Source organism: Rhyacophila brunnea, unplaced genomic scaffold (genome assembly GCF_057557595.1).
Source record: "Rhyacophila brunnea isolate RB1 unplaced genomic scaffold, BYU_Rbru_1.0 scaffold_21, whole genome shotgun sequence".
NCBI lineage: Eukaryota > Metazoa > Arthropoda > Insecta > Trichoptera > Rhyacophilidae > Rhyacophila > Rhyacophila brunnea.
In genome coordinates, this window is record NW_028232871.1 from 31,287,782 (window position 1) to 31,301,637 (window position 13,856).

A 13,856-nucleotide genomic window follows, 5' to 3' on the forward strand; every position below is an offset into this window, starting at 1 on the left:
AGGTTTATCTCACCTGCCGTAGGATATGAAGTAACACGCCGGCCGGCAGATAATACCAATGCCTCGAAATCCGAATGGAAGGGTGATATTGTATTTGATTGTCTTATATCTAACGAGATGTACTAGCTATATATACTAGGGTGTGGTCATATGCGTTATTTTCTGGACCTACTGTTTCGATTCGCTATATAAAGGACCGGCAATCCATTCTTACTTAAGTCGCTCAGTTTATCTCTTACAGTAATATCTGTAATTACCACAGTCCTCTTGTTAAGTACTATCAAATCCACATATTAAAATGAAATTCTTTGTAAGTATAATTATAAATTAAATATACATTTATATTTCTATAGGGATTGTTTACCCTTAATAATTATTACGACATCGTCTAAAAGTTTTGATCCGGTATCCATGAATTGAGAACGGTGTAGATTTTCTAGTATTCAATTAAACAACACGAAAACAATACAATATAAATCAAAAATATATTCAAAATGTCAAATTTTAGTAGGTACCTAACACCCTTTTAATTGGTGATTTAGTTCGTATACGAAATGTTCTTCTTCTTGGTCGTACACTCATGGCTTAGGATCGTAACCACTTTTTAATTTTATCATCCTTTGTGCGACAAGACTTTCCATCCTTCTCCATCTTCTGCTTCTCTCAGGGTAGAATGAATTGTGCCCCCCAGTCAGCTCTGTCACTTGGTCGCTCCAGACGCTCTTCCTCTGCTTCGCCTTCTCTGGAGGCCACCCAAAATCACCAGTCTCTCCAGGTTGTCCGGTCAATATGTCCAAAAAATTGCAGAAAGCGTCACAGACATATTGTCGAGAGCCGTTCCATAATCTGTAGTCTCTGGATGATTGACTGGTTCGTCCTGTGTTCTGTCCAAGAAATACGAAGCATTCGGCCCCAACACCACATCTCAAAGGCATCAATTGCCTTCCGCTCTCTTGCCTTCAGAGTCAGAAATTTTATAATTTAATAATTAAGGTGCCAACCACAGGCACCTAGCGGAAAAATATGAAGCTTGCAATTTGAAATAATGTGTATTTTAAAGTATATTATCATATTTTATTATTATTTGACTATGTTTGATCCTAATAAGATCATAATAATATGAGCCTCCACAGAGTGGGGGTTTGTATTAATATTTTTTTACGAGACATGGATGTTAGCCACTTGGTCAACCTATTAGGTCCATACCCTGACTCCAAACATAAATTGAAAAACAATATGTGTGTTTGCCAGACTTAGGATTGGAACCTGGGACCCACGACATTATAAGCCGACGCGCAAGTCGCTCGGTCGTCGTGGGCGTTTATTATTAATCAATAATCATTATCATCAGCTGGGGTTGATTCTTTACTGGATGAAGGCCACCCCTAGCTCCCTCAACTCTTTTAGGCCCCTAATTCATTGTTGCCACGTACACCACCAAACTTTATGACTTAGTTCATCCTGCGGATTTTAGGGCGTTCCTGTGGGCGTTTAGTGCACCTTGTTAGTGCACCTCCACTCGCCGAGCGATATCTTCATCCCATTGCCATTTCACCTGCTTAGCGACTTCTATCACATCGCGTACTCTTGTGTGCTTCCTTCAAATAATAAATAATAATTATCAATAATATGTATCTAAAAAAGTCTCAATTTAATCAAAGGTAAATTCACATTTCATAAAAAACGTTACAAAACGGTAATTTTTAAATGAATCTATTTATTTTATTACATATTATTTTATCGTTTTGTTTTCATTTAAATTTAGTTTATTAAGCTCTCTCTGTTATAGCGAAAATATTTATGAATGATTCATAGATTTAATGTTTTGACATTAAAGACATTAAAGGTTAGGTGAGGCAGAGGTTGCTTTCTTAGGATCGAACATGGTAACAAAATACTTACTGTTATAAATGCTACCTATCTCAATGATTTTTTTTTAAATTATTTCCAGATCTGCTTGTTGGTCCTCGTAGCCATGTGCTCCGCCGAGGAAGAGAAGAAGACAGAAAAGCGCGGGGTAGTCGGCCTGGGTTACGGTGGATATGGTGGATATAGTGGATACGGCCCATATAACGGCTTCGGCTACAGTGGTCTCCCTCTGGGAGGATACTCCGGATACCCATACGCTGGAGCTCCCCTTGGATACAGCCATGGTCTCGGATTAGGCCACGGCCTTCCATTGGCCCACGCTGGTCTCCCCCTGGCCCATAGCTATGCTGCTCCGGCGCTCCACGCTCCTTACATCGCGAAGACAGTCGCCCCAATCGCTCCAGTCAGCTATGCATCACCTTTAGGATACGCACCTTCTCTTCACGCTCCGATTATTTCCAAGACCATCGCTCCAGTGTCTCATTTCGGGTATTCATCACCATATCTTGGTCTTGGACATGGCTTGCCTTATTTGCATTAGGTCTTAAATCGAGTGCCTTATGAAGAAAAATGTTATGCAATTAAAATTAATTTAATAATTATCCCCCAAGCCCGATACTAAATTTGTGAATTTTAAGTGAACAATATATTTAATCATTACAAAGATATCTTTTACCGTGTCAACATGATTGAAAGGACATTAAATCATTTAGATTTACCCGTTACCTAATAATATTCTAATATATTGTCTTAATCGAGAGATAAAAATAATATAATACACATTATAAATACTGAACGCCCACGGTGGCAGAGTCGAATGGTAACGCGTCGGCTTATAACGTCGTGGATCCCGGGTCTAACATATTCACGTGGGTTACATGTAAATTGTACATAAAACATTTCACCGTGGGACAGTTCGCCGTGAACTTTCTTATCGGAAAACGATGACCGTATACTATACGGTCTCCATTTTTATTAGATTCAATATTGTATAGGTGATTTTGGCAAAATTCATGAATTCAAGAATGAAAACCTAACCGAACCTAACAAATAATCCAGTATACCAGCTATTTTCAAAATTTGTTTGCTGCTGGCTTCCTGTAAAGTGTAAACCGACAAGAACCGTGTTTTATTTAGACATGAATTTGATGTCAGTACTATACGACCCAAAGAGGTTGGACGATATTTAATATACGGTCATATATTTTCGATACGATATTTCACAGGCGAACTGCATACGTACAAGTTTCCAGATATGATTCACGTGATGTAATACATTTCTCTTAAAGACTAAAATCTATCAATACAACCTCCATTTTGGGGAGGCCCATTTGATCCTGATGTGTTGTAATAAAATAATAACGAACAAACCTTACGTCATGTAATGGGGTTATTCTGTGCGTTTATTGTTAAAGCTAAACTTACCATCTACTCACGCACAATATTACCATATTAAACTGGCACACACTTTATCCACAGGTGTTAAATTTCGCTTTAGAAATGCAATGCCATAAAATCAACTTTATGCCATCAATTTTAGCACTTTCCTTTGTATGTTTTAACACTTTTATTTGACTGTATTTAAGGCTCGTAAATCTACATTAAAACATTAAAAAAAACTTACATTAAACATTGATTTTTCTACGCTAGTTTAAAAATCAGATTTGATCTGTATTATAATAATTGATTTGCAAATATTGTGTCCAATAATTTGAATTATATTGCATAACGTTTATTCGTCATTTAATCATAAATAATTCATGCTGTCATTTTGTCATTCACAAATCATTAAATTTCTAATAAATAGTAATTAAATTATTTCATAAATATCTGATGGAATTTGTCGGTTATTAAAAAAATAAATGTTACTTTATTAGATAAATGCGAAATAGTGTCACCTTGTAACAAGTTGTAACGCGGTTGTAACAGTTTGGTTACGCTTTCGTCTTCATTGAAAATTTAGAAATATATAAAATACAAACAATGTGTGTTTTTACTTATTTTAATCTTAATTGGGAAAACGTCATAATTAGTAATAATAAATGAACTGAACTTGTTTTAAGCAATGAAATTCGAAATTCGAATAAGTAGTAGATAATTATTTTTAAATAAAATTCAAATGTCATAGACTTTTTAGACATATTTTGTTATAGATAATTATTGCTGTTTTTAATATTATCTACGGCTTATTGCACAGATATTGTAATCATATGCCTAGTTTTTTACCTAAATTTTTCCCGTCTACAGTATACTTTAATTTATTTATATTTTAATTAAATCTATTTGCAATCATATTGTATCATTCAAATATACCTATACGTTTCGCAGCTGATTTTCAATCTACTCGAATCTTTCAAATTCAATTTTCTCAAAACATATAAAACCGGACATACCTACATCTATCCAGTAATCCTTGATAGTGTGATTAGTTTTCTTCTCAAAATTACTATATTATGCTTTGGTAGTTCTGATTCCTCAACCAATAAATACGTATCTTCTATCTTCCTGTGTAAAAGTCGTATATATTTTTGGTCATTTCGCATGATTCCCCCAAATAAATTGTTTCCTCAGCACTAGGTTTCTGGTTTCCATTTTTCAGATGAACCGACATCTTAAGTTATCAATGACTCTATATAGAAAAATAGAGAACACATCAATTAGTCAATCGTGTCGTTATTTATCAGGGTTTCACAGATTTTTTTAAATTGATTAACGCGTTCATATCAACTGATTAACTGATACTGATATTCATAAGAAATTCATTCAATCTTAACAAAATTAAGAGTTTGACATATTATTCTAACAATACATCTTCAAAACAATCTATTTTCGTGAAATTGTATGAGAATTTGCATAAGAAAACATAGGACACATTAATCAGCCAACCGTGTCCTTATCTACTACGCATCGTTACCAACGTTTTTCTTGCAAGGTCTAGCATTTTTGAATAAACATCTACCTTGCAAAATTTTCATCTGGCGTATGGCGTTAAATCTAGCGTTTTTCGACACCGAAAACAGCTTAAAACTTCTCGTAATAAAGCTGGAATAGTACACCATATTTGCTTAAAAATCAACATACTGGTCTTACGTACAATATATCTTATTAGGAAAAAATCCAAAGTGGCAGTGCCACCTGTCAACATTTGTGTCGATGCGTTCAGTGTGTTCAATTCGGAGACAGATATATAGCATGTATGCGAATTATGCATGTCTTGCGCTGCGTTGCAGACAGGTAAATTAAAACAGACTAATAATAATATGTATGAATCTTATAATTATTACACGAAATGTTTCATACAAAATGACGACTAAATTTCTTACCTGCATTAATTTTTAATTTGATGACCTATTCTATTAAGTACTTACTTAATTATTGTAAAATTCTAAATTCTTTTCGATCTTTATTCTTTTAAAAACGATGTTTATAAGTGTTCACATTTTTTTGAAATGCTATTTCCTACACACTTTTTCAATTTTGAAAAAATCTAGCAATTTTTTTCTGCCCTATTTTCTTACTTTATCGGGCATAATTTTGTGAATGGCGGTTGGCAACACTGCTATCACTGTTTCAAATGACTTTTTTTATTTAATTGATGAACGCATTTCTATTTCAATACTTATATATCAACACCGGATATTACACTTTGTTATTTGTTTATTATTCATTAAATAATAAAGTAATTTATATATTTAAAATCCACTAGAAAAAAGGAAATAAGGAATCGGTTTTCTAAACATGTGCAAATAAAAATTATTAAGCTAAAAGAAATCTTTGGTCGCTGAATCAAAGATAAGATTTCAATCGTAGAATGATTTAAATAAAGATTGAGATACATTTAAAATATAAACCAGTAATTAAACAAATCATCAAAATCTACATCAAATAGCTAATGACCGACTAAGACTATTTCTTTGCCCGTGTTATCACTGTTATCAGTACCGAATACCGATAATATATTATATATTTCACTTAGGAATAAGCACCAAAAAAGTGTGTGCACATATATACCAGGGAACGCAGAATTAATGGGAATTGGAATACCTAACGGGTGTGGAGTAACAGGCAACCGATCTCAAGCGTATCTTTCGGTCTGACAACTGCTCTCGGTTTATGCACTGACGCTCATTCAATATTGGTGTATGTGAAGGTTGAAATATACACACTATTGCAGGTCTATAATGTGTGTTTCATTTTCGTAGAACACTCACACATTCAAAACTCTGCTTCAAAATGTAGTGTATTGCGGTTATAGCCTATTGGAACTCTAGTTATTTATCTATTCTGTGGCATGTACATAAACTATATTCATAAAAGCTTATTATATAGGTAATATTATGTTATTTTTAACTAAACAATTCTTAATAAATCATTTCTTTTATTCAATGAATAATTCACAAGATTTAGAGAATGTTACATTCCATACATTGAACATACATAACTTGAAAACACCTCAGATATATACCCACTAGAAAAAATCATTTTTGAAAAAATACAAAACTCGACTGGATTTGAACCCGTATAACCATTGGTGTCGCGCCAAACTGTGTATTAACCAATTATGCTACGAGCATCCTATCTAATGACGACTAATTAATAATACTGTTTAAATAATGTTGTTTCGCTGTGGTATATATGCATTGTAAGATGGCGTGTAACCATAGTAGTTAGGTATATGATTGAAGAATTTAATAAAAAAAAAACTTTCACTCCTGCATTCATTTTAGTGAAAATTAAATTAAATATAAGTAGGTATATAAAAATAACACATTTATTCGTAAAATTTCAAATAAACACTAAACAACGACCTACACAAGAAAAATCATTAATAAGTATCTACTCAACAGCAAGAGAAATTTAAAATATGTATTGTAAATATCTTGCAATAAATCGGTGCTAATAAACAATGTTATTTGCATTAATTTTGGTTCATTTTTGTTCGGAGGACTAGGGCCGAATTAAGATTTCAGATGCCCCTGGGTAACAGGTGCCGTCACCCAAAGTAAGATTTTCAAAATGTGAAAAGGCGTTTGAAAAGGCTAACTTCAATTAAATTGTAAACAGTTGCTTTGCATAATGGATACAAATCATAAGCATTAACAAATTTTATGATCAGTGGACATACAAACAGATCTCGAGTGTAGAAAAAATATGGATTATCATAATCAGGAAATGTACCTCCAAACACCTCACGAAATATTAAACAACAATATAACACAATGACACTACACACAATATTATGTAATTCTGGTCATAAAGAAAATTAAAGACATAAACGAAGAATAACATGATTAACTGCACACTTCATCTAAAAACTGTATTTGAGCATTTTTAAATTATCAGAACCACAAATGTAAATATCTAAATAACTCAATGTACCTAATTATCTATCTGAACCATGTTGTACGAAAAAAAGGGCATGGTTATTTAAAAAAATGTTGGTAGAAAGAGTCGTATCCAAAAAGGTCTTCGTTTCAATCTCCTGCCGTGGATCACTTGTCCCTACTTGCATCCTACGCCTGAAGAATTCACAAATGTTTGGATCCAGATTATTTTTCAATATTTATTATGTTTGGATTCTGACCTTGGACCTAATATATTGACCAAGACTCAAGAGGCTAAAATCCATTTCTTGTAAAAATAAAAAGAAAACAGAAATCTCTTTCGGGAGCCGGCCAAGAATCATAAAATCGGATTGTAGACCCAATAATAAAGTAAAAATCGTATTAGTAAAGTATACCATAATCATGGCCCCCCCAAGGGTGGGGGCTGACAGGACTCTAGCCTAGGGGCCCAGGATCTGGGGGGCCCGGCGTGTCAGGTAGATCAGATATGTGAGATAAACACACATCACGAATTTGATCTCATAATAAAAAAAGTCGCCTGCGGCTCTATTACACATCATGAAATTGTACGGTGCAATTTTTGTCTGTTTTGTGTTGATACTCAATATCTCCATAACTCAAGTAAATGCATCAAAACTACAAAAAGAAAAACGCTAAAAATACACTGAAGGCCCTTACTTTTACCTCTACACAATTTTGAAAACGCTTCTGTTGAGAGTCACATATTATGCCATTAAACTTAGCGATTGGTAGGGCGGCCGCTTTAGGATGTGGGGGCCATGATCCTAATTAACTGATTTCAATACAACCCATGCTATTACGTGTATTATGTTTGATAATTAATAATTAATTTTGCAAGTCTGATTTTACTGTGGTGGCTTAAAATGATTGTTTTGTATAATAAGTTTTTTTTGTACAGTTCGGTTATGAGGAATACAGCGGCAAACACATTTTGAAAATAGCCGATATACTGGATTATTTGTTAGTTTAACCAAACCAAACCTAACCCAACCTAACCTAAACTAACCCAAACTAACAAATAATCCAGTATATCAGGTATTTTCAAAATGTGTTTTCCGCTGTATTCTTTAACTCTCGTCTTTACCGGGCTAATCAAATTCCCTAATTTGGCTCTGGAGGGGACGATATATTACAAATAATAGAACAGTCATTAAAGGTTTAAATTTCTATTAAAGTTTTGATCTTGAACTATTTTTTCTCGCCAAAGTGTTGACCAACTTTGGTGTCGAGTGCCGTGAATTGGAGTTTTCTGCTCTACAGAGCATTTCGAAATGGCCGAATCGAAGTAAATTTATTATTATTTTATTTAGCGAGTGGCGATTGCGTTAATTCCATTACATTAGCAAACTTTTAACATTGCATTTAACCAGAAAAAAACCCCGGTTATTATGATCGTTTCGTCAAATGATTAGTTATCGAAATGTATTATTATTGTTCACATATTTATGGATTGTTCAACCGTTGACTAGATTCAACCGACTGAGGGTCGTATGTAAAGGCCCAGGAAAATAGGCCAACACTTATTATTCTAGTGTTACAACTATAGAAGTATTAAATAAAAAGAGGGGAAAGGAATCGGCTTTCTCATACAACTGAATGAAGCAAGCCAACAATATCCAACAACTAACGAGAAATAGCGACGCGATAAAAAAAAATGCAGGGCATCACGGAGGATTTACTTTAGTTATTATAACGTACTAGCCTGCCTCACCATACTTGCCTGTTTCACCATACTTTCATATAACCTGCCGCCCCTAGGTTACAACTTAGTGTAAACTTTGGTTACGTCATACAGACCTCTTCATTCTGCTCTGTCAGACGATTACCTACTCCAGTCACTTGCAATAATTATTTCGGTATGTCATAAAGCCATTTATCTCTCCCCGCGTACCGTTTTCCGTCGGCAGCTCTATTCTAACATATTTTTTGCCATGTCCGATCCTAATAAGATCATATAGACCTACACCAATGACACAGAGTGGAGGTTTTGTATTAAGGGGGGACATGCTCGTCGAAGGTCAAAATTGAGTTTTTATTGAATTTTCAAACCATGATCCTGGACACTCCTTAAGCGTTGTAGATAATCTATTTATATAATTTTGAAGCCTTATTACCCGTTATAGTTATTTTAAACATTTGATGACTGCATAAAGTATTTTTGTTACATAAAATAGTATTCTTTTAAACCTCTCGCTCTAATGTTTTAGAATATAGTCATATTTTGGTACATAACTGTGCAGTGGTGTTAAGATTTTTTGCATTTATTAATTTTTAGACGCATTTATAAAACCATTAGTATAATTTATTACGAGATAATTTTTGTAAAATATTCAAGATAAAAAAATATATTGATAATCTCTGTGATCCCAAATTTGACAAGAATTAGGCATTTTATTATTCAAAAAATGGGCAAGATTAACACATTTGAAGATGATTCTAAAGATACTTATTATAAGGTTTGTCTTTGACCATTCAAGTGTGATAAAGATCTTATGAATAATGATTGCTTTATAATAATTATTCACCTAAGAATAAGGTAGCGTTTTTTTGAAATACGCCATTTCTTTTGTCATTCCCCAGTGGTTAAGCTACAACATACGGCCGTAGCCATGAATTTACAAACTATAATTAAAGTAGGGAGTAAAATTATGTTAACGCGCGTGTTTGAACATGTACCTAACCGAATTTTTTTTTATTTTATTTTAAACGGTACATGTTCAAACACGCGCGTCAATATCATTTTACTCCCTACTTCAATTATAGTTTGTAAATTTATGGCTACGGCCGTATGTTGTAGCTTAACCGCTGGGGAATGACAAAAGAAATGGCGTATTTCAAAAAAACGCTACCTTATTCTTAGGTCAATAATTATTATAAAGCAATCATTATTCATAAGATCTTTATCACACTTGAATTGTCAAAGACATAGCTTATAATTAGTATCTTTAGAATTATCTTCAAATGTGTTAATCTTGCCCATTTTTTGAATAATAAAATGCCTAATTCTTGTCAAATTTGGGATCACAGAGATTATCAATATATTTTTTTATCGTGAATATTTTACAAAAATTATCTCGTAATAAATTATACTAATGGTTTTATAAATGCGTCTAAAAATTAATAAATGTAAAAAATCTTAACACCACTGCACAGTTATGTACCGAAATATGACTATATTCTAAAACATTAGAGCGAGAGGTTTAAAAGAATACTATTTTATGTAACAAAAATACTTTATGCAGTCATCAAATGTTTAAAATAACTATAAAGGATAATAAGGCTTCAAAATTATATAAATAGATTATCTACAACGTTTAAGGAGTGTCCAGGATCATGGTTTGAAAAAACAATAAAAACTCAATTTTGACCTTCGACGAGCATGTCCCCCCCAGATTTTTTTTTTACGTGAAATGGATATTAGCCACTTGCTCAACCTATTAGGCCCATACTGTGACTCATACACAAATTGAAAAACAATATGTGTACTTGCAAGACTCAGGAATCGAACCTGGGACCCGCAACGTTATATTATGCCGATGCTTAAGCCGCGCGGCCATCGTGGACGTGGGCTAACATTACACCTCCAAATTCAATAAAAACGCATTCCAGGATACTAAGTATCTCGAGGTAAGAAATGTCAAATGGGCATCGCTGGCAGCCACGCTAGATAGATTATAGCAATTATATTATCTTGGATCTATATTTGGCAACGACATTAATATGGACGAAGCATCTGGAAAAAAATTACACTCATTTTTTTGTCGGGTCTGCCGAATGGCATAATCTGTTCTAACGCCATTTACAATAAAGGTGATATTGCTATAAATTCCCGATGCTTTTTGTCAGGTCTGCCGAATGGTTCGGTTCGAACGGGTTCGATCAAATGAACATTGATACTAGAACCACTGTTCTAACGCCATTACAATAAAGGTAATATTACTATAAAGTCCCGCTGCGTGATATCGCATAATGGAAATTGCGTGACGTCTACCTATACATGTGCGAATGTCGCTATGCGCGAATTTACTTGCTAGCTACTGTACTGAGTGCGTTGTCCATTAATAATGTCATTGATATTTGGAAAATTAATATTCACATCGTCATTACAACGACAGTAACGGCACCGCACCGCGAGTCAACTCACAATTGTCGCAACACACGCATGTAAACTGTAATGCGACATAATCAACAAACATCTCAAAAGCATCAAATATTCTGATGATCCGTTCCATTAATGTCCAGGCTTCGACTTCGTAGACCTGTGTGCGATAACATAGGAACTATTCGCCGTTCATCGAGTGCTCAGACTTATTTCTCGGTTGCAGTTTCAATAATGAATAGCTCGGTAATGTCGCTGGCTAAGACCATAGATATTTCACAAGATAATACGCTCAAATGCCTGTAACTTCTAGGAATCTCTTGATATAGGTATGTACAGATTTTTTTTCACTTGTTAAGGGTTATTATCAATGTCGTCGCTCGTATGAATCTGTGATCCAAGGTAGACAAACTTATCAATTGTCTCAATGCGTTTATTGTATAGTTAGACTGAAGTAATCTATCGATATTGTATAGCATAAATTTCGTTTTTGTAATTTTATATCTATCGATATATTATAATTATCATAATAATTAACTGTAATAGTCATACAACCGAAGCGTTCAAAAATAGTTTATTAAATTATTAGCAAGACAAATAAGTTAATGCAAAATTTTTGAGATATACTGATGCTGGCTAGTAGTCAAGGAAAGTACTTATTATTGGTATCTTGATTCAAACCACAAAAACCCAGTCGCCAATATTAAGGACATAATTTATGTGAAGCGCCTTAACTGCATGACTATTAGTTAATTTCATCGTCATTAGATAGGGCGCAGATTGCTAAATTCGTAAGACACATTGGCCGGAATATATAACATTCAAGATTTTTCTATTATATATATTTCAAATATATATACAAATACACATATTATTTTACAATTTGTGTATGAGTAAGAGTATGGACCTAACGCCAGCGCTCCATTGCCGAGCGAAAAATCCGAGGACAATAAATCGTCCGATTTGTCTATGCTCTGCTACTGATCAACGAACGAATAAAAAAGTCGAGCTGTCAAAAGTCAAAAGTTGCGATTATCGTAATGTCTTCCGAAAATCTTATAATTTTGTGTTATTTATATGTAGACTTGCATAAAATAATATAGCAGTGAAAACAGCACAAGTTTTACGTTTTATTTTATGAATTTCATAAATACAAATAAAAAAATAATTGATAAATCTCTCATTTTCTAATGTGTAAATTAACAAATTATTCAATGAAAATGTTTAAAACAATTACAGATTTTTTTCGGTCCGAATGATCGCGTATTAATGTCAAATCGAATTTGCATAGTGATCGACGGACGAAGTCTGGCAACTCGGAGAGTAAAATATCAAACATGTTTGAAATCCAACGAGCCTGGTCTGCGGATTTAAAAGTCCGCAGATCTGGGGTGCTCCACGCGAAAAAAAGTCCGAAGACTGTAAATCGTCTGACTTGCGTGCCAACGGAGCGCCGGCTGATTGGGTTGAGCCAGTGGCTGACATCCATTGCTCGTAAAAACAAAAATCTGTTAATACAAACCTCTACTCTGTGGAGGCCCATAATATGATCTTATTATGATCGGACATGGTCGAATAAAAAATAATAAATATTTGTGGGGTTTTTTCAAGTTATGTAGGTATGTACAATATATTTGTTAGTGAATAACTATTTCGGTTATAACACGATTATCGAGACTATGCTAGTATCACGTCTGAGGTAGTATCAAAATAAAAAAGCTAAATTTGCTCTGGATTATACTACCATTTCTTTTGTCACTTGTTGCTGTTACATTTTCTAGAAATGGAAAAAAAAAACTCGATGACTTAATTCAGTGCTTCCCAACCGCCGGCCGCAAACAGTAGATATTGTCGCCAGTTTTAAAATGCATATTACGTCAAAACCTTCAAGCGAATTTTTATTTAGAAAATTAAATACACAAATATTATTATTCTTCAAATGCCAATCTGGTCTTAGACATAAAATACAAACATTGCCTCAGTTTTGCACTATAATCACTTAAATTGTACGGATTTTTGGCTACCTGTTCATGTGAGTAGACTTTTTAGGTCATGTCAGTAATAAAAACTAAATAGAGAAACCGAATGAATGTCAATATTGCGCTTCGTATTTCCGATGCAACACTAAATCGCTATCAACTTAATATTCTAGCAAAGATGCAGCAGAAAATTTTCCACTACTGTTAACCCTTAAATGCATGATGGTAACACTTTAATGTAAGTACAATTACTTTTGAATCGATCCAGGGCTCGAAATGGAACGGAACGCACCGGAGCGCCGTTCGGCTCGTGAAATTTGTAAAACTATCGCTCCGTCTCGTGGAAAAAATATGTTGACCGTCTGAGCTAGATAGGCCATAGAATAGAAAATCTGACACACTCATTTTTATAAAATACACATACGATTTGATGACTATGTAAATATCTTCAGAAAATTGGTCGAGCGCTCCGGTTCGTAAACTTTTCCATTTCGACCGCTGAATCGATCACATTTAATGCCTAATAGTATTATAAATAAACAG

The 13,856-nt window shown here is 33.9% G+C and overlaps 1 protein-coding gene across 1 annotated transcript; it reads left to right on the forward strand.

Annotated features, from left to right (window-relative positions):
* The first annotated feature begins 216 nt into the window (after positions 1–216).
* On the forward strand, positions 217–3,832 carry LOC147070948 (uncharacterized). Its single transcript, XM_085948706.1, has 2 exons — positions 217–310; positions 1,952–3,832. The coding sequence occupies exons 1-2, from the start codon at positions 299–301 to the stop codon at positions 2,408–2,410; spliced, it is 471 nt and encodes a 156-aa protein (XP_085804832.1). The 5' UTR covers positions 217–298; the 3' UTR covers positions 2,411–3,832.
* Positions 3,833–13,856: the final 10,024 nt, after the last annotated feature.